This window comes from Sabethes cyaneus, chromosome 3 (assembly GCF_943734655.1).
Source record: "Sabethes cyaneus chromosome 3, idSabCyanKW18_F2, whole genome shotgun sequence".
Classification (NCBI taxonomy): Eukaryota; Metazoa; Arthropoda; class Insecta; order Diptera; family Culicidae; genus Sabethes; species Sabethes cyaneus.
In genome coordinates, this window is record NC_071355.1 from 31,713,844 (window position 1) to 31,739,588 (window position 25,745).

Genomic DNA, 25,745 nt, shown 5'->3' on the forward strand with positions numbered 1-25,745 from the left:
CAGGTCCAATTTCATCTCTGATTTCTAGTCCAGTTCCTAGTCTAATTCCTCATCCAATTTCAACTTTGATCTTAAATCCAATCGCACCCAAAAGTCTGGAGTATTCAACCTAATCGGTCGGTATTTTTGTGATAAGTAATAATGAATTCGTTATCCTACGATTGCTCCGTTTTTCTCAGATCAAAACATTCTAAAAGTTCGGGTGCCCCACCTTTTGTTTAAATCTGGGCACGCTAGTGCATCTTACTATTTAATTTCAGAGAAAAAGATATTGAATTTTGCACCTTTTTAAAACTAGAAGACTAAGAAGACTAAAGTTTTCGCGGTTTTTCGTAACGTCAGTTATTGGATTTCAGTCGATAACAGTAGCTTTTTGGAGGGATATTTGTGTCTTGCCTTCTGTCAGTGTCTAACGATGGAACAGAAACCGAAATAAAAAAAACCTATTGATCTTGATTGCTGTACGAAACGATTCATCGTGGTTACTTTACCTATCTATGAGTCAATGAATGCAACTACATCCACAAGCATGACCAGAAATAGCAAACCAATTCTAGTCACTTTTACTTTCGCCATATTGAAACCTACCTAACCTACCGCGTATTAATTGCAAACAAAGCTTCTGCCGTGTGTCCCCGTCGCAGTTCGCAGCATAACAATCTCTCACCCAGCAGCCAGCATCACCACCGGCACCGCGGCGCGGGGACCAGAAGACTTTCCACCAGCAAAACAATAACCAGTGCCGCTGGTCACGCCCCATTAATTTTATGCAAAACATCAACGGCAGAAAGCGGTCAACTGCAGGTCGGAGTCATCAGCAAGCTGCTCTGTTGCACTAAATTAGCATTCTAGAAGTGGAAGTGGAAAAGCGCTGACGCATCTGCATTTGCAGTCGAATTTATGTCCAGCGGACAACGATCAATCAGTCAGCCCCAGTGCAGGGGCATTCCCAATGGCAATGGCACCTAGGTATACTAGCCGTTACTAGTAAGTAGTTGTCGATTCTGCGGTGACATCGGCTGGCGGGCGATATTGTATTCAAAATAGGCTATGGTACCTTACCCAATCAACGAAACAACGCAACGGTGAGTTATGTGACACGATTAAAATAACACGCGCGTTGCACCATTTAATCGGCGTCGTCATTGTCGTCGTCGTCGGTTTCCATTCAGTTCTAGTAGCGTTCTAGTACCTGCTAGCAAGCAACTAATCTAAGAGCTTAGCTTAGCCCAGAGGTTGATGGAGAACTGCGATGCGATGGGATGTTTGCGGATTCACGCTTCAGGTGACAAACGGAGGTGTGTGCTGTGTGGTTGATGCACTTGATGTTTGAGTAAGTCACGTCGGGACCGAACTGGGTTGCAGCATTGTTCTGTTGCAAATTGGTAGCAATCTGGAAAACAATTTTTTGGCGGCTTTCATAGAACAAAATATAACCACAGCGACTATACTGTATGTGACATATAATAATCATCTTCAACGGATCGTGTCACATTTTTGAACGGTTTGATCATTTATTTCAACCTGCGAATAGTCTTGTGTAAAAGTTTCTGGATGGAAAGCAAAATTATTGACAGTTTTCTGATCAGACGGACAAATCTTTTTGCCTTGTAGTCTTTTGATAAAAACTAGACATTATGCTGACCGTGGAGAATTCCATTTGATATTCACATTTTTCCGAATGACCATGCTCCAGCAAGTTGTTCCGATGCTGTAGGTGCAACTAGCATGCAAAACCGAAACGACTCTTTTTGTGCGGAAAACCCTCTTTTGTGCTGTGCTATAGCTGCTATTTGTCAGCAAACGGTATAGCTAGGTAGCTAGTCAGAATTCGCGGGAAAATAATTCACCTATCGTCACCCGCGCCTGCGGCGCTCTTCATAGGGGAAACCAACGACACACATAGATGTTTTGCATAATTTTTCTGCCTTTAGTTGTTGTTTAGTTTTTTTTTACTGGTGCTGTTTGGGTTTTGGTTTGACCTGTTAGATTTTTCCGCGTAGAGTTTAAACACCGATGATGACGAGCGTGCGGCAGTTAGTTGCGTTTCGCGTGCGTCACGGATTGGACGCGTTCTGCTGGATTACGGATCGCTGGTTGGTTTCGGTTGAGATTCTACGGTGGATAAGGTTTTCTGGTTGCATGTGTAACGAGCACAACACAAAGAGAAAGTTGGCCCCAAATTTGGGCGTTTCGATAGGTGTCACAACTTTTCGAGGGACAAGTGCTGTGCTAGTTTAAAACTCAAAAGCTGCTGTTCTCATTTGACGAATCGTTTTCTGTTTAGTGAAGATCGTGATCGCTGGAACTGAAAAAATATGATTTTATTTCGCCCAAGGAGTTGCTGTTACTGATACATAATTTCCTGATATTTACTTAATTCATTGTTCAAACGGATTTGGGATTTGGTAAGTTATAGAATATCGTTAATTGATCTATTCCTAATATCGGATCTGTGATATGTGTATATTTATAAGAGGGGCGAATGCAAAGTCTTTGACTTAATGGCGATTGTGTTTAGGTGTTAAGTAATTAATTAGTCGTTATTGAAGTTTTTAGCCGGCGTATTAATAGTTATTAAACACAAAATATGACCGTTGTTCGTAGGAACTCTCAGCTAGTTTGCCCCCTTATTGTTAGTATTAACATGGCGACCATGACCTAACAGTTTTGGTGAATTATGATAGGTAAAATACTTCTTGGGTGGACTTATTTTTTTTGTTTTGAGAGAACTTCTAAAGGATTCCATAACTCAGAATGTTTTTTGAAGATAACGTCTGAGAAGGCAAGCTAATATATTGAAAGTTTTAGGCTTATTACTATTTGTTTATTTATTTATTTACTATTTGATGGGGCTCTCAACCGTTGGTTGGTTCGCCCCGTTGTTACTATTTGGCTTTCTGGCTGTTTATTTTTTCAGCTTTCTATTTTATTTTTTTAAATTTTATTTCTGGATAATACTCTATATGTTTCATTAAATGAAATTGAAAACTTTTCAAAACTAGCAAAGCCTTGGGTAATTCGTTGGTAAATGTGGCCCTTAGCCTCTTATCCAGCAACTCCTGTCCCTACCTCCACGTGCTACCAGCCGGAATACGAGCAACCATAGCGGAGATCGGGTTACCAACCCCGGTGGAAACTAAGGTCGTATATCAACAGGGAAGGAGGCACAGTGTTCACTCGGTAGAGTAGGTTCTAGTATCCAATCTAAATCCGACACACTATAGACACTCCACGGACAAAGGCGACGAAGCAAGGACATGGAGTGGAAACTTGGTACCTGAAACTGCAGATCACTAAATTTCGTTGGCTGCTCGATCAGTTAGCACCCAGAAAGTTCGGCATCGTAGGGGACCCCTGCATCTGTTGCAAAACCGAGAAGGTGTGGAGGGTACGTGACAGCCAGATCCAATTTTACCAGAGCAGTGGATCGACCAACAACGAACTGGGAATGAGCTTCGATGTGATGTGCAAAATACAGGATCGCGTAATGGACTGGAAAGCGATCATTGAAAGGATGTGCATGTTGAGGGTGAAAAGCCGTTTCTTCAACTACACCATCATAAACGTGCATTGTCCACATGAAAGTAGACCCGACGACGACGAGAAGAAAGTGTTCTATGCGCAGCTGAAGGCAACGTACGACAGCTGCTCACCACGGGACATCAAGATCGTCATCGGGGATATGAACGCCCAGGTCGGCAGGGAAGCAATGTATAGACCGGTGCTCGGGACCCATAGCCTGCACACCGACACGAACGATAACGGCTAGTGACGCATCAACTTTGCAGTTTCCTGAGGCTTAGTGATCTGAAACACTTTCTTTCCTCATAAAGATATCTACAAAGCCACCTGGAGATCACCTGACCAACGAACCTTGAACCAAATCGACCATATTCTTGTCGGAGGCCGGTTTTTCTCGAACATCACCAACGTACGCTCCCTACGGGGTGCGGATATCGACTCGGACCGTTACCTAGTAGCAGTATATGTGCGCTCAAAACTATCGACGGTTAATACCTCGCGACAAAGCCGCCCTCCTAGGTTAAACATTTGGCAATCAGACGACCCGCGAGTTGCCGAGAACTATGCGATGTTGTAACTTCCTCTGTGGAGTTAGGTGCCCCGACCCTCGAAGTCGGCTGGAGCAGGATTTGCTCGGCCGTTAAATAGTCCGCAACCGCGGTAATAAGTAAAGAAACCTCATATGCACGAAGTTGTTTGTTTTGACGGGGAATGCCTACAAGCGATAGAGAGGAAAAAAGAGCTTGGAAAAACTATCTAAGCATATCCACGAGAGAGAATTTAGCCAAGTATCGACGTGCGCGGAATGATTTGACCACGATCCTGAGGTGTAGAAAGCGCCAGAAGGAGGACAGATGTCGTGAGGAATTGGAACACCTATTCCTGGTTAATGACACGCGCAAGTTTTACTAGAAGGTGAACCAAACTTGTAAGAGCTACACACCTAAACCTGACATGTGTAGGGACGAGGGAGGGGATCTAATCACAAACGAGTGCCAAGTGGTCGACAGGTGGAAGCAGTTCTTCGATGAGCACCTCAACGGTGACATAGCTGAAGGAGACGCAACGGAAGTTAACCTATGAATGCCTGCAATCTCGAAGAGATCCGGCGAAAAATCGGCCAGCTGAGGAACAACAGAGCTGCGGAAAAGGACCGACTCCTGGCAGAACACTACAAAAAATGGCGAAGAACCACTAGCAACGACATTTTAACGGATAATTTCAAGCAATTGAAACTACCGTAGGAGTGGATGGAAGGTGTGATTTGTCTCATCTACAAAAAGGGCGACTGGCTCGAGGCTAGACGGCCAACGTCGCCTATCAAGGTGCGTTCCAAGATTTTGTTACGTCGGCTATCTCCAATAGCAAACGAATTCGTAGGGCAGTACCGGGCGGACTTTATGGGGACTTGGGCGAGCTACTGCGAATCAAATTTTTCCACTCCGACAAATCCTTCAGAAATGTTGGGAATACAACTTGTCCACGCATATTTTCGTGGATTTCAAGGCAGCTTGCGGTACGGTCGTGCACGAACAGGTATGACAGAAAATGCTTGAAAACGGGTTTCAACGTACAAACTGACGCGATTGGTGAAAGAGTGATGTGCTACGTGTGGCTTTTAAAGTTTCATTTATACTTTTCTATCAAATATCTAGTAGTAGGCCAGCAATTTTGAAAGTAAATGAATTGAATATGAGTAACATTTCCTATAATTAAACGCATATTATAATTAACCTAGTCAATATCAATATTTTTTTAAGCGGTGGTTCTACAATTGATGAAGGGACGGTAAGGAAAAGTTATGAAGAAGGATTTATTGGGAATGGAAGGGAAAGAGTGGAAAGGTGAGGGGGGGGGGTACTTGTACTGGTACTGGTACTTGTACCTTCGAAGCATAGAGGCGCTGGACAAAAGGAGACTGCGCAACCACCCTTATTACGGTGCGACATGGGTTGGGCTATTTTTAGACCTCTTCCTCCATCTACTGTAGTTCAAAAAAAGTCATGACCAACAAAGCGATGAAAATGTTCTAAATATTGTTTGCAGCTGGGGGACGCTGGAAGAGCTGGCGGTGTTCAGTACAATGATTATCTTTAGCCGGTACATCTACTCCATGGATCTTTTGGCATTTTGGGCCGAGGCCAGGACGGCCAAAGACCACGTCCTCCAGGCGGTAACTTCCAGCAAGCACTTCATACTGCATATATTCTCGTTCACCACAAACCCCGGAGGAAAGAACAGCAGCTTGGACATTAGCTTCCCGCTGATCGTCAGTTACAGAGGGGCCTTCTTTGGGAACTTTGTGTGGGAGATATATTTGAAGCCATCGCTTACCTTCTAGTGGGGCGTAAGGTACCCAGTGCTTTGCCAGTCGTTACCGTCTAATATCAAGTAGGTCTCGTCATCCTTCGCTGGAAAGATGTTTTTCACCAGCACCTTCAGCCTTCAGCCAGCCTTGACTGACGAACCAACATAAAAATGTCCATTTTGGCGAGGTACTTCTTCACTGTTAAGTTCCAACCTCTTCAAGACGCGGAAGGCTTAGGGCACCTTGCTCTCGGTGTCCCTTTTCAGCTTCTACTGCACATAACCATTCCCTAGAAGGGAGAAGATATTGTATGTGCCGGATCAGCTATATCCGGCGAAAACGAAATGCCTCACGATGTCCAACTTTTGACGTAGGACTACGTCTTTGTTTACTATACTGGGACTGGGTAGCACTTTGTGAAAACGAAAATAAAAGTGTAACGTTTGAATGAAAGATTTCAAATGCTAATAACTACTAAACTACTGAACGGAACTGACCAATTTATATGTCGTTGGATAGATAAAATTACCAGCAATTTTACGGGGGGTTGGAGACCAATTTTAAGGAGGGCATAAGAAGGGGGGCTCCCATACAAGTGAGAGACAAATTTGCTCAAAACTCGAGAACTAATCGAGCAAATGGAACCAAATTTGGCATGTGGAGGTTTCAGAAGGCAGGATTTTTTTTCTATGGTGTACTAAGACCCTTTCCCTTTCTAAGAGGGGGGTCCTATACAAAAGAAAAACAAATTTCCTCATAACTCTAGAGCTAATCAAGCAAATGGAACCAAATTTGGCTTGTGGTGGTTTCATAAGGCAAGAATATTTTTTTATGGTGAATTGAGACCCCTCCCTTCTTTAGGAGGGGACGGCTCCCATACAAATAATATACAAATTTCCTCATAACTCGAGTACTAATCAAGTAAAAGAAACCACATTTGACATGTGGAGGGTTTTGGAGGTAAGATTTCATTCTACGGTGTACTGAGACCCCTTCTACTTCTAAGAGGGGGGCTCCCATACAAATGAAACACAAATTTCCTCATAACTCGTGAACTAATCAAGCAAATGGAAACAAATTTGGGATGTGAGGGTTATTGGAGGCATGAATTTATTTTATGATGCCTTGAGGATAAAGACTCTCATACAAATAAAACAGAAATTATTGCGTATGAGCCATATTTTTGTAACAAGCGGTAAGCTGTGAAAGTAAACTAGTAAAATCTCGGAGCAAAAGACAGTGAATCGACGTCGCTAACTCACGTGTCAGTTTCCATTCATCTCAAAAGAGAAAGACATAGTTAAGTTGTAACCAATGACCATTTTAAAGACCACAAGCGAGTTAAAGTAAGATTTTTGAAACATGTCAAACTAAGCATAATCATATTTAATACAATAGTCTGTGGGCTGGTCATTTATTACCATTTCAACCTCTATGATGCACACAAGTGATTTTTAAAAGAAATCTCTATGTCTGATTGGTTGCAGGCCTTGTACTAACTTATGAACCCCTGTCCACGTATTTTCACGGCGACCATTACATTCAATAAAGAATTGAATTTGAATATTTCGCTCTTCACTGTTCAAAGTTCAATTGCAGTTCAATTGCACTAACAGATTCTTATAAACATACATATGCCAGAAATGCAGTTTACATTAGTCCTTGATCTAATGATCTGATGAGTCCTACGTCACCCTTTCGTACAACCCTTAGGGCTGCATACCTTGTAGTTTTTCACTCCGGGCTGCATCTGGCAGTACGAATAAAGCATTGAGTGTAGTTGCTTGCCTGTTTTCGTCACAACTGGTAAAAATCAATTGATAATGCTGTCAAATTGTTTATGTACACAATCAATTCCTGCGATTGGCGGTACATAGGTGAGTTCATCACCTGTAGGCTGGGTAATCGCATGGCTAAAAGCAGTTAATTTTTTATGCAGATATTATGGCTAAAAATTATGAATTGTCGATAGTTATTTGCGCTATATATAGTATATGCTCAAAGAAAAATGTAGTAATTTTTGGGTAACTTAGATTTAGCGATTAGCGAATTTTTTTAATATATTCGAATCTTCTTCTGAGTCTCTCTTTTTAATATAACAGTCTTTGTTGACAAAGAACAAAATAGTTTCATGCTATTAATTATAAATGGTGCTTAAATACATTGCAGTTTTTTAGAATGCAATGCAGCTGTAAAAATCTGTTTGAAAATGGATCAACCATCTTATCTGCCAAAAATCAAAAAACATTGTAACGCTTTTGATTTTACAGATACTGAACACAGCGTTACATGCCAATTCTCCCTATGCCCGGACTGACCAGAAAGGTTTTTAAATGCCTTTGCCTACAACGGCTTAAGCGCCACTTTCGTATCCGAAAGACCGTTGCGGAAGATGGATAGGGATGCCCGACCGAGGACTCTTATCTCGGGGCGAGTATTTAAAACCTCAAAGACCTTCTACGAAGCTAACCGACAACTAAGTTTCAGACTCAACAAATTTGAATCGTACTAAAACAAACGCGACGAACAATCCTACGTATTAAAAGATCTTCACTTCTGTACAAACTCTGATTTATGTATCATCATTTATTAATAGCCCTCGACTATCGTACGCGCAAAATTAAATCTATTTAGCAGAAGGTTTACAAATGTTTTCGCCCTTGGCGACAAACCATGGTTCGTATCTTAGCTTCTAGTGCACTTCTTATCGTCTACACATAACAATTGGTCCATTTTTAAACCCAACACGGGTATTGTTTCACCACGGTGGGTGTCTCGACTGCTGGTGGGTATCCCAACGATGTCCACATAGTCCGGTGCTCTACCGGGTCGCGTTCCTTGCCACCGCAACCCAGGAAGCTTTACGGCGAAGCGGCTGGTTTTTCTCGAGCGGGTGGGAAACTTCAGTAGCGTAGTTTAGGCTGCTTCACGAATGAATCGATATTCGTTCTGGTCCAATTTGATCCGGAATTAGCTTTTCCGGCCTCGCACTCCAGATTAGCACCCACGTTTATGGGTTCCTATAAACGTGGTAGTTACAATGGCGGTCTAAAACCTACCAAATTGAAGGTAATTCTTACCTTCAGATTTTAACGATTTCGCACACTTTTAGCCTTAGCTAAATAATTAATAGTCGGGGTTTTTTTCAACACTCGCGACTTTTATCTGTTTTTTTACTACTGCTAAATTTGTCTTAACTTTAAGTGTTAAAAATCCGCGATCACGCGACTAAACTTTTCTAGACCAGCACTTGAACAAAAGTGAAGCTGCGTCTAATTGTTCGCATTTCCCAAACCGATCTTTTTATTTTGGGTGGCCTTGAGTAGACCAATCATCGTCATTTAATTATTACAATGACTCATTTGTCGCTTGTCTTTGGAAGTCATTTGAAACTCTCTATACTCTAATTCGCATCGAATTTCCCGAAGGTAATTGCTTTCGATCGGGCTGATGGGCATATGAGGGTTATCTAGGTATTCGGGCGAAAGCTTTATTTAGTTTCGTAGTAGGCTAATTAAAGGCGTTAATCTTGATTTTATCAAAGCCGATCTAATCCAATCGTTACAACATTAATAGCTTAAACCTGTACACCCGTACTTATGTCCATAATCTGGTATATCAAATATACATCTTTTCAACAAATATCGTACAAAACCATATTATTCGTCTATTGTCTTACCGATCCATAACTTTCCATTAAACTATGGTCGTATCGAACAATACACTCCAATCAATAATGATCGCATCGAATCAATTTACTTATAAATGGTCGTACCGGACCATTTATTTCATCTATGGTCGTACCGAACCATGTATTTGATTTACCAATGATCGTACCGAATCTTTTAATTCATTCCATAATAAAGGTACGAAACTTTCACTCATATTCGGTTGCATCAAAATTCTTTTTTTATCACACAACTAGCTTTACGCAAAAAAAAACAAAAAAATCATGCGATATTATTCCCCATACTTGGAATAATAAAAAAAAATTAATTAACTTTCACAACGTCTAACTATAAACCCAACGGCAACGAAACAACGAATCAATTCCCTTTTGCTCTCGTCGGCGGAGGAAAATGATACTAACGAAGGTTAGCGAACTATGACCATTCGCCTTTATTCCGATGCCAATTTCAAGTTTACCAAAACACACTACACATAGTGATGAAGATAAACACATTACGTTGAGACGCGACATATGACACACACTTTTTACTCTCGTATGAATCACCCAAGTAACAATTTCAGGCTGATCAAACGCTTTTATAGATGATTTTATTCAACCTGTGGCTGATCTATGGTTTCGGTTTAGAAATAAAAACCTTTTTTCAGCCCTTAAACATCTAAATCTGGTGATTTTATTAAGCTTCAGGCTAATTAATAGCTGCTTTCGAAGCTGCAATGAAGCTTAATAGAAACTTTTTTGCACTTTTAAATAGCCAATTTACGCAATGCTGTCAATTCTATTTTTAGAACGAGAAATAGTTTTACAATCTGCTTTTCCAGTCGCTTAATCAACGCTTCGTCAACCTTTATGCAGCCAAAAAAAATCTATTTTTAAATTTAAAAAAAGTGAACGCGGCCTTTTTCATTTTGCTGTGAACATGTTTCGAACGCGATATTTTTAATTTCGAATAACTTTAATTCGAACATTAGGCTAGGCTAATTAAAAATGCATGTCTTTTTTCCGGGAATTGAACTCGCCATCTTTTGATCTATATGCACTCATCGTATGATCCGCCCCATTTGCATCTGCAGAAAAGACAGTGAGAATATCTTTACATCTGAAGCCTAGCCCGCCTAGCGTGAAGTATAGTCGATAATGTCGATAACTGACAAACTTTTGCTGTCAGCCGAATTGCGAAATTTTATGCTCTGACAGTATGCGTGCTGTGAGCGGAAAGAAAACTTGGTAGAAGTTGGTAAAGCCACTTGAACACCATTAAGCAGCCTTAAAGTAGTTTGAAAGCTCTGAGCCTAATGAAAGCTTCCACTCTACACTTTAACACCTTTAAGCAGCCGTAAAAGGGTTTGATGTTTATGGCTGTTTAGAAGCAGATTTTTTAGTAGAAAAATCTGCTATTAAGCTTGTTTATCAGCTTTTGGGAGAGAACTGGTTTGAAAAACTTAAAGTAGCTTAAACATCGCTTATTTAAACATCATTTAAGTGCTTACTTTATGCAGCTTTGATCACCTTAAACCAACCCGTAAACAGCCATTGCTCTTGTAATTCAGCTACCGTTGTTACTTGGGTATCTGGTTAAAATCATTATAAATAATTGTAAATGTGTTGTACACGCATGCTCATTACTTTCAAATTAAACATCCAATAAAAAACAAATCAATAGTAATCTATGAGGGTATATTATCTTTCAAATGAGACTAATAGCGCATAAATCGGTTTGGTCATCTCTAAGAAACGTTCGAGTAATTGACGCCGTGAAAAAGCATAATTTTAACTGTTTTACTTGTCTTTTGACTCTGTCGCGGTCCAATGTAAATCATTTTTTTAATTAAAGGTGGAGGAGCGTTTGATGAGGAAGAATGGTAAACTGCGTGATATTGTGAAACTTCGATGTGAGACCAAACATATATTGCGTAGTTCAATTACTGAGTGGGACTCTAACCCACACTCTTTCGATTTGCGCCCAAATGCTGAATGTGCCCAAATAAAACTGATAGTTTCAGCATTGTCTCGTATGATGCCTAATAGCTCTGCGGTATATAGCAGCAAGCGAAGGCTATTAGTCAACGTGGTCCAGTCCATACTTAGGTATAGAGGGCCGGTGTGGTCATCGGTGTGACAGTGTGCAAGGTATGATCCCACAAAAGGCCGCTGGACATATCGACTTATCCCGGAACTATCCGGGTGGGTCAATAGGTGCCACGGCAAAATCAACTTCCACCTGACACAAATTCTGTCAGGGCATGGTTGTTTTCGACAGTATCTGCACAAGTTCGAGCATGCGGAGTCCCGTGTGTCCCGAATGCGTGGATGTAGAGGAAACTGCAGCACATGTTTTCTTCATATGCCCCCATTTCGTGGGCGCGTGAAGCAACATGATGGCAGTGAGCGGACAGGACGCTACTCCGGATAACTTCAAAATCCAAAGGATGTGTTCCAGCTGGGACGCCTGGGGAGCGGTCAATGCGGCTGCTATCCAGATTGTGCTTGAGCTACAAAACAGCTGGAGAGTCGATCAACGGCGAGTAAACAGCCTAATTGCCATAGTCCAGTAGTTATCTAAGAGGGTGCGTTAAGCACAATAGCCCCTCCGTGAAGTAATACGGATAAGGTGGGATTGAGGCTGGAGATTTGAGTAGGGTTTTAGTGGGTCGGCATCCACACACGCACACACACAGATTGCTTAGTTCATCGAACCTTATCGATTGGTATATGTGACTCGGCCTTGTCGGAACAGAAACTGTCCTGTGTCAGTGACAGGCTGTCACAGTCGCCATTGTGCAACACCAAATTACTGGTCGCGGAGAATCTTATTTACTTACTTACTTACTTGTTATACTTGTTTAACTAACTGCCAACGACTTGATTGTGCTCAGCAGTCAGGTCTTTGTACCGACTTGTTCATGTATAATGTATCGCTGCTGAGATGGTGTATTGCGCGAGGCATGTTCTGATGTTGGAATAAGCGATATCCTGTGCTACGGGTGAGTAACCCCCACACGATCTTAAATGTGAACCCAAGACTACAATATTGGTCTTGTTAACTTCATAGTTAGTCTCTAGTGAAGTATTACTCCAAGTACTATTGTGCTTCTACTGCGATGGCGTAACATTGCTCCACACTCAATAAAAATTAATTGTTTATGCAAAGCAAAGCAAAACCTACATTCCATTTTCGGAACTCGTGCTTTTGTTTTTTATAGGACAGGCCTCGCAACCAGCTGGTAGAGTACATAACAATTGCGGGCTACTGTTACGATTCGATTGACTTTAACAGCCTCTCCTGACTGAGATTCGAACATACGACGACTGGCTCGTTATCAGTCACTAAATAATATCGATTTTCAAAGCCTTCCGCCTTCATAAGGTGGTAACGTTGCGTCGTTTATGAAGGCATAAAATAGCAGTTGCCTTAAATTGCCAACATGTGGTGACTCCTATCTTTTGTCCAGTGCTGGAAGGTGTAAGGGTTGAATCAACCTATAATCTGAGAATATAACCGGATTCGAACCCACAACACCCGCCACTCCGCCAGGGCATGTGGCTCGCTGGTACTCAATATATTAATAATTTATTTTTCTTATTCTTATTTTTTCAGGAAATATATTTTTTCACAAAACTTTCGATGGTGGTAGAAAACTCTAAGAAACTACGTTATTATTCTTGGAAATTTTGAATTTTTTTTTGTTTGCCGATTCATAATCTTTTAGTGGCCAAAATTCCATGATTGCGTTGTTTTTGTACCTACCTGAAATTCTTGTACCGTGACTGCTCCTAATTCTGCGCATTGTTATTTATATATGTATTTTTCAACATTGTGCATAACTATGACCATTGTGTTATTTTTTTATAAATCTCTGTTGAATATTACGCCATTATTTACAAAAGGGCCATAATATTTGACAGCGAAATAAATTAAAGTGAAACTGAAAGTATTTTATATGTCAGAAAACAACGACGTTAGCGCCAACGCTAAAACTGTCCTTTTAGAAAATTAACAAATTTATGATCGAAATTCTTTGCAATGATCAAATTACCCAGCATAATTAGAAGGAATAATTAGTTTTAGTCATGTTTTAGGCAAAAAGAGTGATTGCATGCCTTGTTTTCGTTAGAAAAATGCGATGCAGTAGTGCGCAGATTTAGGCATAGATTTTTTTTTCATGTTCCAAATTCTGCGCAGTAATGTATCCTATGAAGAAATCGCGAAAAAATACGCAACTTCTCCCAATTGGCTGAGGTATAGAGGCATAGAAATTCAAGTAGAACCTTTAACTAGCATTGATTGGAATCCTGTGTAACGGCTCGGGGTCCGAACCTACGAACGCCAATTCATGGAACCATGTCTTCTGATTTTTTTTGACTGTCGAACTTCATTGAGCTGTCAGAGAGTGGGGAAGTGGTTTCTATATGAAAACACAATTGTTAGTATTAGTCTAAAGTGTAATGTTCAGTATACAGAAAACCCGAATGAACTCGCCCTTCACGTTATCGCCAATAAAATATTTAAAATAAGCCAATCCAAATGATACTAATGTTCCTGTGCCACCTGGACAGCAGAAGAAGGCCAGATCATGGATTTAATCATGGTAATGGCTAATGTCGGATTTTTGATGTGCTTTCAGCGTATAAAGACATAAACAACATGGTATGAATGTTTATTGTTACTTTTTAGGTGCGCAGAATTAGGAACAAACATGCGCAGAATTAGGAACATTGGCAAGAGAGTGCGCAGAATTAGGCACCGTGAATAAATTTACAAAACGAAAGATATACTCAATTGTTGGTCGACTTTTAATTCCCATGTTTTTTACCAGATATTATAGACCGTGGCACTACATGTTGCTGCTATCAACGTTATTAATTTAACTCTAGAATACTTATAATAGCGGAGGAATCATAAAAATGTCTTAACTGCGCAGAATATGGTACGTTCACGGTATTTTTATAACAAAAAATTGTTATACCTACGATGTATGGTTCGAATGCTATGAATTTTTAAAAGGAACGATTTTCGAGAAAATCGAAAAAGTTTTCGTCATGTTCTCGGGTAGAATTAGAAACCAGGATTTTTTTTATATTTTTGCAATAAATCCCTCCACTACGCTCACGTAAATTTTTTTTAGAAATTCTAAGACTAAGGTCTTGCTTGAAAATTAAAAAAAGGTTATTTTTTTCACCAGATCTAATAATTAGTTATTATCATTCAAAACGTCACATTTTAGTTGCATCAAAGCAATTTTTTAACTTATCACATCTCAAATATTTTACACTAATTGTTTTTACATGACGAGTGTACTCATCTATTACGTGGTAATAGATCACAGCATTTGGAAAGGACGGCTAAGAGTGTGAGCGGATAAACAAAACCCATTTGTGACGTAACATTCGATGTGATTATGCTGTGAAACAATGCGCAATGCGGTAGCACTAGCCGTGTGCTGACCTTGACGCCACGAGCTGTGACGAAAAGCTTATTTGTTTCAATCAGACTGATGACTGTTTTGTTTTCCGCTTTTCTATTGAGCTGGGTACATATCGGTCAATCTAATTCAAAATGTGACTTCATTGTCCGCTCCCGGACCGGACAGACAGTCAGAATCTAGATTGCATAAAACCAAAATTCGAGCTGCGCTCGATTCTACCAAATTTAAATTCCAACAAAACACAATTGGTTGAGCCCATCCCACTCCGAATTTCAAAGCTTCTGATTCTTTTAATTTTGTTTCATTTTAGGTCCGCAGTCCAACAAAAATGGCTCGCCTTCGAAGTTCATTGTTCCCGTGGCCGGCTGCCGTGCTCGCGGTCGCGGTTGTCGTCGCCGCTAGCTCGATGCATATTCCGGAAGATATGGAAATTCTAGAGGGTTATGATTTGGAATCGGCCGGTACGGAAATAAATCCGGAGGACGATTTCTACGAGCAGCGCAGTTTGCTGGAACCGTTCTTTTATCGAGCGATTCGAGACAAGCGGGAAATTCCCTACCGGGTTTTGGAATCGCCCGGGCTGAAAAGTCACTTTAGACAACGTTATGACGGTGATTGGTACGAGAAACAGGGTCGTCATATCAAAAGGAGAAATCGACGTAGTATTGAGGTGGAAAGTTCTAGCACTACGGAGGACCCGAAATCTAGTGAAGAGCCGCCGAAGGCGGAGAAGCAAACGTTGCATCAGCGAACCATAGAAGCTTGGGCGAAAACGCCTTACCAGCTTAAGCAACCGATTGATGAAGAACTGGATTCGGAGGCGGAGGCTTCAATGATGAGCGAGGGTATTAAAGCTCGCGCCCCAAGGGTTAATTTTATCACGCAGAAAAAAACATTGACCGATTCCTCGGAATCTCGTGAGGATAAAGACAAAATTATTCCCGAGATATACCGGAAACCACTGGCTAGACTATATTACGAGTATCCGACTTTACCGAGGTTTTACGACTCCTTTCCAGCGCATTCTCAATCACCAATGTATCCGAAAATCTACAACAAATACGATGAATATCATCGGGATATGATGGATCGGATGCATCCGCCAGCTCCGCACCGTTTTGATACTTACTATCAGCGCAGATATGACACCGATTACGATACCTATTTTCCTCGGTACACTTTCCCCAACTATTATTACTACCCGGACAAGCGATTTGACGTTCCCTCGTATTACCGCGATCGCAACTATTTGTTGACGAACGACGTCATGGACGTACCGTCGGTTCCACCTCAGTCGGTTTACAAGTTCCCCAGAAGGAATCGTCGAATCATCTATTATGCCACCCTTCCGGAGATCGTCCGAACTCCACCGAACGTAGACCTGCGCTATCGCAATTACAACAAATTCAACAATCGTTTCGATCCATTCTACCCAACGAAATCGCCATTGAGTTCGTATAAAGCGTCCACCTCGAAGTACGACGATCGGAACTCGGGCGATCGCAAGGAGGACAAGTACGTGAGTTCTACTCCGATCAAAATAATTCGAGAAATCACCGCCCAGCAGGAATCGCCGGGAACCGGAGGTTCCGCTATCCGTCGGCAGTACTCGATGAGTGGTAGATCGGCCGGTGGTTATCAGGATGGTGCCCAGCACGAGCAGGATCGATCGTACTTCGGCCGACATCATTAGATATATGCTGTAGACGTAAGTTAATTTGGTGGCACTTCCAGGAACGAAGTCGTGTGCGTGTGGATGTAGCGAATTCTTCGTAGACTCTAGAATGTAGATTTAGCAAAGTAGCATTGTAGATGCTTGCGATTTTAAGAAAACTGCAATAAATAATTCTTTTAGTATCCTTTGAAGATCCGGTTTGAATCGGTTGCATGCAACCACTGCCAACCATAATAAATCGATAAATGATTGATCTGTTCGGAAATGATAAACTGGAGAACCACTTCGCTCCGATTAGGGAAGATTAGGAACCTAATCAAGCCAGTCGAAACAACCCTCGCTCAACTGTCGTCAATCAATGGGAAGGAAAAAAACTGCCCCCTTTTCTTCTGTTCGATCCGAATGTGTAGTTTCGGATGTCGTTTTTTATTTTATCTACTCGCATATATCACATCCCGAAAGTCAACTCCCGGTATCGTCAGTCCCTGTGTGTCGCAGAAAAGAACACTCGAACGTATCACAATTTCCCATGTTTTACTGGTGGTTGTTGGTCGCATCCAACAAGTGCCCTTCACCTACGCCTACGGGAGGGATGAAGGGAGAATAAAAAACGATCCCCGCCGCCCGTTCGTTGTCGTTGGGATGCTCGTACACCATTTGACTGATTGATTGCTTGTAATAAAAAGGCAAAAAGACGTATTACACGCAGTGGGATGGATGGCACACAGCATGTGTCCCCGTGCGGCAGCGGCGGCGGCCCTTCAATCACTTGTTGCTAATTAAATTCTAACTGCCATCTTTTTCCGGAGTCCGGACACACCAAAACGAGAGAGAGAGAGGGGACGCAATTTCCAAGTGCCCTGGACTAGTTCGGGCAGGTTAAAAATGTGGCAGCTTTATCAGCAATTAATTACAATTCACTGCGTTTTAGCTGCTGCACCGCACCGGAGTACCGTCCGGTCCGGTGGGTGATAAAGGACCAGGTGGCAACCAGGTAGCGTGGTAATTATGGCATCGCTAATCCAGTAAGGTCATCTCTTGCGGTGTGGTGTGGTTCCATTCCGGCTATGATCTTGTGCTCATTTGTTCGAATTCAACTCGACGACCGGCATCGCCTGCATCGCTCGCTCGCTCGCTGGCTTCCTTCTCCCAGGTGGGGGGGAGATGAATTTTGCAAATTAATTTGATAACCGAAGGACACGGTTAGCACAGACAAGCGGAGGTAAAAGTGCTTTAGTTTAGCTCCTTATGTGCTTTTTGCGAACTAATAATGTATTTCCTGTGATCTTCGAATTATTTTAGTTGTTATGACTACAGCAAATAAAATACGTAGGAATTTCGCACACGGAATAGAGTTTTCTTTGTGCCTGAGGCGTTCAAGTTTTAAAGTGAATTTAGATCCAAGTGACTGAAACTGGCTTGTAAACTGAAATTTTAATACTACAAAATCATTTTAGTCACTGGGATCTAAATTCACTTTGAAATTTGAGTTTGGCAAAATATAGCGAATTACGAAACTAATAAAAGCACCTCAAGTAACACCTCTATTATCCAATTCTCCGTTCATGTTTTGTCCTACCCTAAAGACACTGGCGTGCCCAGACCTTAACAGAAGGTGGGAAACCAACCTATCAAAGGGAAACTTTTACCTGAAAGCTATCAAATAATCGTAAGATGACAGAAATTTTTTACGCAATTAATTTACTTATGCCAAAAATATACTGACCGATTAGGACTTCCGAGTTCCATCATCACTGGCGTGCCCGTCAGGCTTGGGAGCACTGGGGCTCGTATCTTGCCAACATTGTTTGTTGTTCCTGTGTTAATGGCTGAAAACTCAGATTTTCTGAGTATCTATTCACCTAATTCAAAAAATTTATATCTCATGAATCAAATAACGCAGAGAAAATAGCATCTTATGAAAATGCTAGTAAATATTCTTAGCAGATTCACAGATGGATTACCGATGAATCTAGATGTAGTACTCCGGCATAGTGTGGTGAGAGAGAAAACATGACATAAAAGAAAAAAGTGGAAAACGGTAGACAAAAGATGGAAAACGAAGCAATAAATGAAGAGACTGGAAAGAAAAAGAAAACAAAAACAATTGGAAGAAAAAACCAAGAAGATAATGAAGGAAATGAGAGAGAAAATAAAGATAAACTGGAAAAAAGTAGTAGAAATGGGATAGAAAACGAGGAAACCAAAAGGAGAAAACGCGGGAGCAGGAAAATGGAGAAACGAGAACTGAAAAAAAGGAATAACTCGACAGAAGAAGAAAAAAAATGAAGAAAAATCACCGAAAACAGAGAAAGAAAGGAATAAAACGGAAACCCAAAACAGGTTGCTATAGAGAGGAAGAAAATCAGGACATAATAATAGAAAGAATTAAACATTCGTCAACAGGTCAAAAGGTGTTAAAAACCGAACGACACTCGGGACCGAGTAAAAAAGTAATACAAATGAGACAAGAACTCATAACGAAAAACGGGATAGGAAAAACAAAAAAAAAAGAAACGGAGCGGTCAGAACATGCGATACCAACAACGGAAAGAAATATAGAATATATACAAGAAAACGATGAAAATGGGGAAAAAGTCAAACGAGATATAAAAGTAGAAAGATGAGACAAAATACGGGAAAATATGACAGGAAAAGGAAAAAAAAACGCACTAAAGAAAAAGATTATGCGAAAGAGAAAAGGACGAAAAACGGAATATGTAAAGTAAAGCCGAAGAGGATAGAAAAACCCGAAATAATCCACCTAGCGGTGAGACCTAGCCTTTCTACTGCCGCAATAATTATTTTTTTGAAACGAAAAAGAGAAATTGGACTCTCTTAGTTGGCGCTCTTTCAGTGAATTATTTGTGCATGAAAATCAAAACGTGAGCTTCTTTTGAATAAACTTTAATGAAAAAATAGTTATTAGCTTGATCGTATCGTTTATACGATGTTGCCCGTTGGATGTTTTAGGAAACGATGAGATCAAAGAAATAGTGAAAAAGCAGCGCCATAAATATGCTTGAGGATGGAAAACATGATTGATATAATTTCCGGCGCTTGTTATTTTCGCTGGTATGAGAGGACCCATATTTAGTTATTTATTACAATATAATTAAAATCGGTCCAGCCATATCCGAGAAAAGTTGGCTCAATCAAAAGCGTTTCACACACACACACGCGCACAGAGAGAGAGAGAGAGAGAGAGAGAGAGAGAGAGAGAGAGAGAGAGAGAGAGAGAGAGAGAGAGAGAGAGAGAGAATGCTCAGTTTTCGAAACTGAGTCGAATGGTATGTTCCACTAGGCTATCTTTCGATTTTCGGAGTGATTCCTATACTATTTTTATATAGTAGAAAGGCAAAAAGGACCCAAAGACTGAATAATTGAATAAACTGAATCATGGGCGTAGCGACCCCCCCACACAATTGCTTAGAGCACAGGAAAATTTACGGGACTAGTTGTACGATCCTCGTCATAGATCTCGTGCTGTTTCAACTAGTCGGCAGCATGCAACTCAATCTTGGTTTACTCGTAGCCCAGGCTTTTCAGAAGGGGAAAATCGCAAGACCAAGTTAACCCATCTCGCACGTAGGGTCCCTCTGTTCTGGGTGCCCGTGGGGTTGTGATTTAGAACCGTTTTCCTTATGACTGTCCGGTCCACCGTAGTTTACCGTATGCTTCACCAGATGTCCGATGGTAATATCCCCAAGTTGTGTCTGCTGCTCGTGATACATATACACGCAAATCTTATTTAACGTTCATTATTATGGAGCGTAAGAACAATCGGTCGTCAAAAGGGTGGTCGTTAATTCAAATTTTAGACGTACAACGAGATGACATTCCGTACGTTAAAATATTGACGCAAAAGAAAATCACGACAAATAGATGGATGTAAAAAGAGATTCGTACCTCCGTCGCTCTCCGCTTCTAGCTTTTGCTCCGTCAAATATTGTTCGCAAGTGCGGGCATGGCCTCCGTGAGTATCGTCAAACCCATAAGAACTACCGGTCTAATAAGGGCTATGTACTTTGTCAGCCTCGTACGGTGGCTATCGTTTGCGGATGGAAGCGTTTTGCGACGGGCAAAGTAGACTCAATTTTCTTCTTAAATACGCCGCAAGATCTCCTTATTTGTGTTAAACGCGGCCACCAGCGCACAGTGGTCCCATTGGTATCAGAACACGCGTTTTTTTAATTGCGCCGAAATGGTTGATTATACTGGGTAAGTATGTTCAGAGAAATTTCTCAGCGTTAAAAGCTCTTTCATATGGCATGAACGATTATTTGATTAATCCCCCTAAAAGTTAGATAAAAAATTTATTTTTTGAACAGTAAGAGATACAGCAAAACAATGTTCTACAAAATTTATGAAAAGATTATTATACAGAACTTTGCCAAAGAAAGTAACCTTCTAGCTATTATAGTTTTAGAGATAAAGAACAATTTTTGTGGAGACTTTACGAAAATCAATTTTTTGACCACAGTTCTTTCTACAGTATTTATACGCATTCGACATGTTCGGCAAAGGTTTTCTAACAGTCAAGTTACATACTTTTGTAGAATATAGTAACTTGCTATCGTCAATATTTGCGGAGAAAATTAAAGTTTTCGTTTAAAAATTAACCAATGTTCAACAGCAATAACTCCCAAACATGCAAATATATTCAAACCATTTATTACCCATGTGAAAGTACAAGAAAAATACTACAAAATGCAAAACAAATTAGCTTGACCCTGGCTATCCCTCTACAAAAACACTCGCATTGAAAATTGTTACTCGGTTGAATTTAATATGGCGTAGTGTGAAAACCGTGTTATCCCGATCAAGTAAGTGTGCAAAATAAATAATGAAAATGTGTAATCCAAGCAGCATGGATTATTTGTAGAGAAAAAGATTTTCAAAATTCGTTTTCGGATGAAATTTGATTACTGCAGTTCGAGGTGTACGAATTTCGAAATGTATTTGAAGATTCTTCATCCTCACTATCGCTATTATTGTGCATATCATATGTACTGACCAACAGTTTCAGTAGGTACATCTTCAGAGGACATGGCGTTTTTGTTATTTGGTAGTTCCCTCATGCTAGAAATTACCGGATCAGAAGATTCTAACAGACGGCAGAAGATCCGTATTTGTAACCATTCTGGAGATCTTTCTTGTGTGATGAGTTCGGAACTGTTGTATGTCCTTGTCCACCATTGTCATCATCAGCTCGTAACCACTACCGTTCTACCTTCACATTCAATGGATGTAGGATGAATTTTTGCGATTTGCTGGTCTATGTTAATTTTTTCTTGCAGCGTTAGTGCAGCCGTTTCCTTTGCAAACTGGAGATGTAACGGCCGGCAATACATGGTCGAAGACGATCTAATTAGGCTAATTGAAAGAAACATATCTGGTCGAAGATGGATGTGGATTTAGGAATATATTCTTTCCATTTGTTACTGCTTTCATGGCAACAATTGAAGTGACACAAAGGCTTGAGTTGGACTTCGTGCCATCATCGTCAATGAATGTTTGCTAATACTGGCTAAGATCTGCGGTTCCATCTTCCATCGCAACCGTACTTTACGAAAAAAGTTACTGTCTTCAGTTCTTCATCAGAAAACGTGTTTAGTGATGCAGCTTTCGAGCTGATAATACTTGAGGTCTGATAATCACAGTAACAGCGATGAAGTATCTTGAAATACACTTCGAAATTTGTACACCTCGAACTGCAGTAATTAAATTTCATCCGAAAACGAATTTTGAAAATCTTAATAATCCATGCTGCTTGGATTACACATTTTCATAATTTATTTTGCACACTTTACTTGATCGGGATAACACGGTTTATCACTACGCCATATTAAATTCAACCGAGTAACAATTTTCAATGCGAGTGTTTTGGTAGAGGGATAGCCAGGGTCAAGCTAATTTGTTTTGCATTTTGTAGTATTTTTCTTGTACTTTCACATGGGTAATAAATGGCTTGAATATATTTGCATGTTTGGGAGTTATTGCTGTTGAAAATTGGTTAATTTTTAAACGAAAACTTTAATTTTCTCCGCAAATATTGACGATAGCAAGTTACTATATTCTACAAAAGTATGTAACTTGACTGTTAGAAAATCTTTGCCGAACATGTCTAATGCGTATAAATACTGTAGAAACAACTGTGGTCAAAAAATTGATTTTCGTAAAGTCTCCATAAAAATTGTTCTTTATCTCTAAAACTATAATAGCTAGAAGGTTACTTTCTTTGGCAAAGTTCTTTATAATAATCTTTTCATACATTTTGTAGAACATTGTTTTGCTGTATCTCTTACTGTTCAAAAAATAAATTTTTTATCTAACTTTTAGGGGGATTAATCAAATAATCGTTCATGCCATATGAAAGAGCTTTTAACGCTGAGAAATTTCTCTGAACATACTTACCCAGTATAATCAACCATTTCGGCACAATTAAAAAAACGCGTGTTCTGATACCAATGGGACCACTGTGCAGCGATCCTAACGATCATCGTCCACGGAAAGTGCACGTTCGTCTCTTTGAGCATCTACCAATCATGTATGGACTGCAACGCATTTACTTTTACCCCAATCCTACTAGCCTCCGTTTACAGTCTCGCGCAGATGGCCTCCACAGTTGCGAAGTTTCGGCCTACAATATCAAAGTCATCTGCGTAGTCAAGAAGTTTGCTACCTTTACTGAAAATTGAGTCTCTCGTTTCGATTTTGCTCGTCGGATCCTCTTCTCAAGGGCATGCAGGTTAAGCTGTCAACTTGTCTCGACTTTTGCCACGCCTGGAAGGGACTCGGTCCTTTTGACTCTAATAGTCTCTCCTAACCAAGATTTTAATATACAACGTACCACGATGTCAACTGGGAGGCGCAATTTCAACATTTACTTTCTTTTTTATCAATTTGATTTTCTTTGTCAAATGAAGAACCCAGAGTATCAACCAAAATAGTTTATGATAATTGAAAATAGTTTCCCATTTCCTGAATAAACTCCTTAAGGTTAGGCTATGTCAATTTTTTTTGTAAAACCCCTCCTAAGAAAAATTTCTGGCTACGCCCCTGAACTGAATAAATGTGCCAGAAAGATGGCGAAACGGAACATCCGATCACAAAAAACAAGAAGGAAATTAGGGAAAAAGTCAAAAAGAGACATAAAAAGGGAAGAGGAAAGAGTGAATACTCCCGAGAAAATCACAAAAAATAATAACAAAAAAAAAAACAGGGCAAACAGGACTAAAACTAAGAAAAATGAGCCAGGAAACGAAGAAAAACTGAACAATGAAACACGAAATACGGGACAGAAAAATCAAAATGCAAGTAGAAGAGAAAAAACGCAAAAAAGTGAAAGCAAAAACCTAGAAACCGGTACAGAATAGAAGCGAAACGTAACGAAACGTGAAAAGTCGGGCCGGAACAAAATTAAGAAAATAAATCAAAAGAGAAGCGAAGCCTGGGTGCTATATTTCGTTTTTTGAAACTTCACCTTCTGTTTTTATTCGATAGACTTCGCAGCCACCTGATAAAGTACAGGGGGTAGTGCTACGATTCTTTTGACTCTAAAATCCGGTTCCAACTGAGATTCGAGCATAAGCCGATTGGCTTGTTAGACCAGCCAGCATCTTAACCTGAAGCCATCTGGGAGGAAGGAAATGAATAAAGGAGGTGAAACGTGTGGGAAGATAAACGGTTAAAATTAGTGTTTCATTTCGGGTCTATAACGGGTTTGAAGTAGGTAAAACTTCTATATCCAGTTGGAAGTAAAGTTCAAATAAGTCCAAATTCATGTATTATTTAATGTTCAATGTCAAGTTCAACTGCATGGCCGATTTTAAGTTTTGGGTTTGTTGGTTCGTTGGTTTAATTCTAACTTTGGGCTCAAATTTAAACATGGGTTTCATGTCTAATTTCAGTCAAGTCTAATTTGAAATATAATTCCAGGTATAATCTCTTGTCCAATTTCAAACCCAATTTCAAGTCAAATTTTAACTTTAATTTTAAATCCAATTTCAAGTCTAATTCAATTTCAATTTTTAATGCAATTTTAAGTCCCTGTTTCAGTTTAATAAGACGCAAAGTCTAAGCCCTAATTAGTCAAAATTGGAGTCATATTTAATGTCCGACGAAGAACGTGGTAGCAGGGTTGCGATTGTTCAATTTCTAAATGAAAGTTCCAATGAAAATGAATGCAGCTATTAGTTAAAATCGACATCACAGCATACCAATTGAAAAAGATCGAGAGAAGATTTATTTCAGTTCAATATGTCACAATGATTTTTGCAGTGAGGGGTTAATTCACTAGGTGCTGTCACGTGTTGAATGGTGCTGTCAATATCAATATCAGTAAGACGCTTTTGGTATTGAATACCTGAAATTAAAAATTGAAATATTATCATTTTCATTGGTATTATAGCATTTATTCAGCCGAGAGCCGGGGTGGCTCTTGCCGTATCAAGAATTCCTCTCCATTGTACTCGGTCCTGGGCTACTCGTCGCCAATTCGTTGCGCGTCTCGACACACGCAAGTCGGCTTCAAGCTGGTCAAGCCATCTAGCACGTTGAGCCCCTCTATTCCTGGTGCCGGTGGGGTTCTTGAAGAGAACGGATTTCATTACACAGTCGTCCGGCATCCTTGCGACGTGGCCGGCCCACCGTAGTCTCCCAACTTTCGCCAGGTGTACGATGGGAATATCTCCAAGCAGTGCCTGTAGCTCGTGATTTATACGTCTCCGCCACTCTCCGCTTTCCGTTTGCACTCCGCCAAAAATAGTCCGCAACACCTTTCGTTCAAAAACGGCAAGTGTACGTATGTCTTCCGTAAGCAAAGTTACTGTCTCAAGTTCATAGAGGACTACCGGTGTGATTAGCGTTTTGTACGTCGTCAGCTTTATGCGGTGGCGCATGCTCCCAGATCGAAGTATCTTGCGGAGGGAAAAGTAGGCTCGATTTCCAGCTTGAATGCGTCGTTGGATTTCCTTACTCGTTTTATTGTCGGCGGTGACCAGAGATCCCGAATATACGAACTCATCAACCACTTCCAGTTCATCGCCGTCAATAGTCACTGTCCGTGGGAGGTAAACGTTGCATTCTCTGGAGCCTCTTCCTACCATATATTTGGTTTTC

The 25,745-nt window shown here is 40.5% G+C and overlaps 1 protein-coding gene across 1 annotated transcript; it reads left to right on the forward strand.

Annotated features, from left to right (window-relative positions):
• Positions 1 to 15,265: 15,265 nt before the first annotated feature.
• On the forward strand, positions 15,266 to 16,640 carry LOC128743907 (uncharacterized). Its single transcript, XM_053840600.1, has one exon. It carries the CDS (start codon positions 15,276 to 15,278, stop codon positions 16,638 to 16,640), a length of 1,365 nt encoding a protein of 454 aa, XP_053696575.1. The 5' UTR covers positions 15,266 to 15,275.
• The last annotated feature ends 9,105 nt before the right edge of the window (positions 16,641 to 25,745 follow it).

Bases quoted from the DNA above. Each gene is read 5' to 3' on its own strand.
- LOC128743907 (XM_053840600.1), top strand. From the start codon at position 15,276: ATGGCTCGCCTTCGAAGTTCATTGTTCCCGTGGCCGGCTGCCGTGCTC.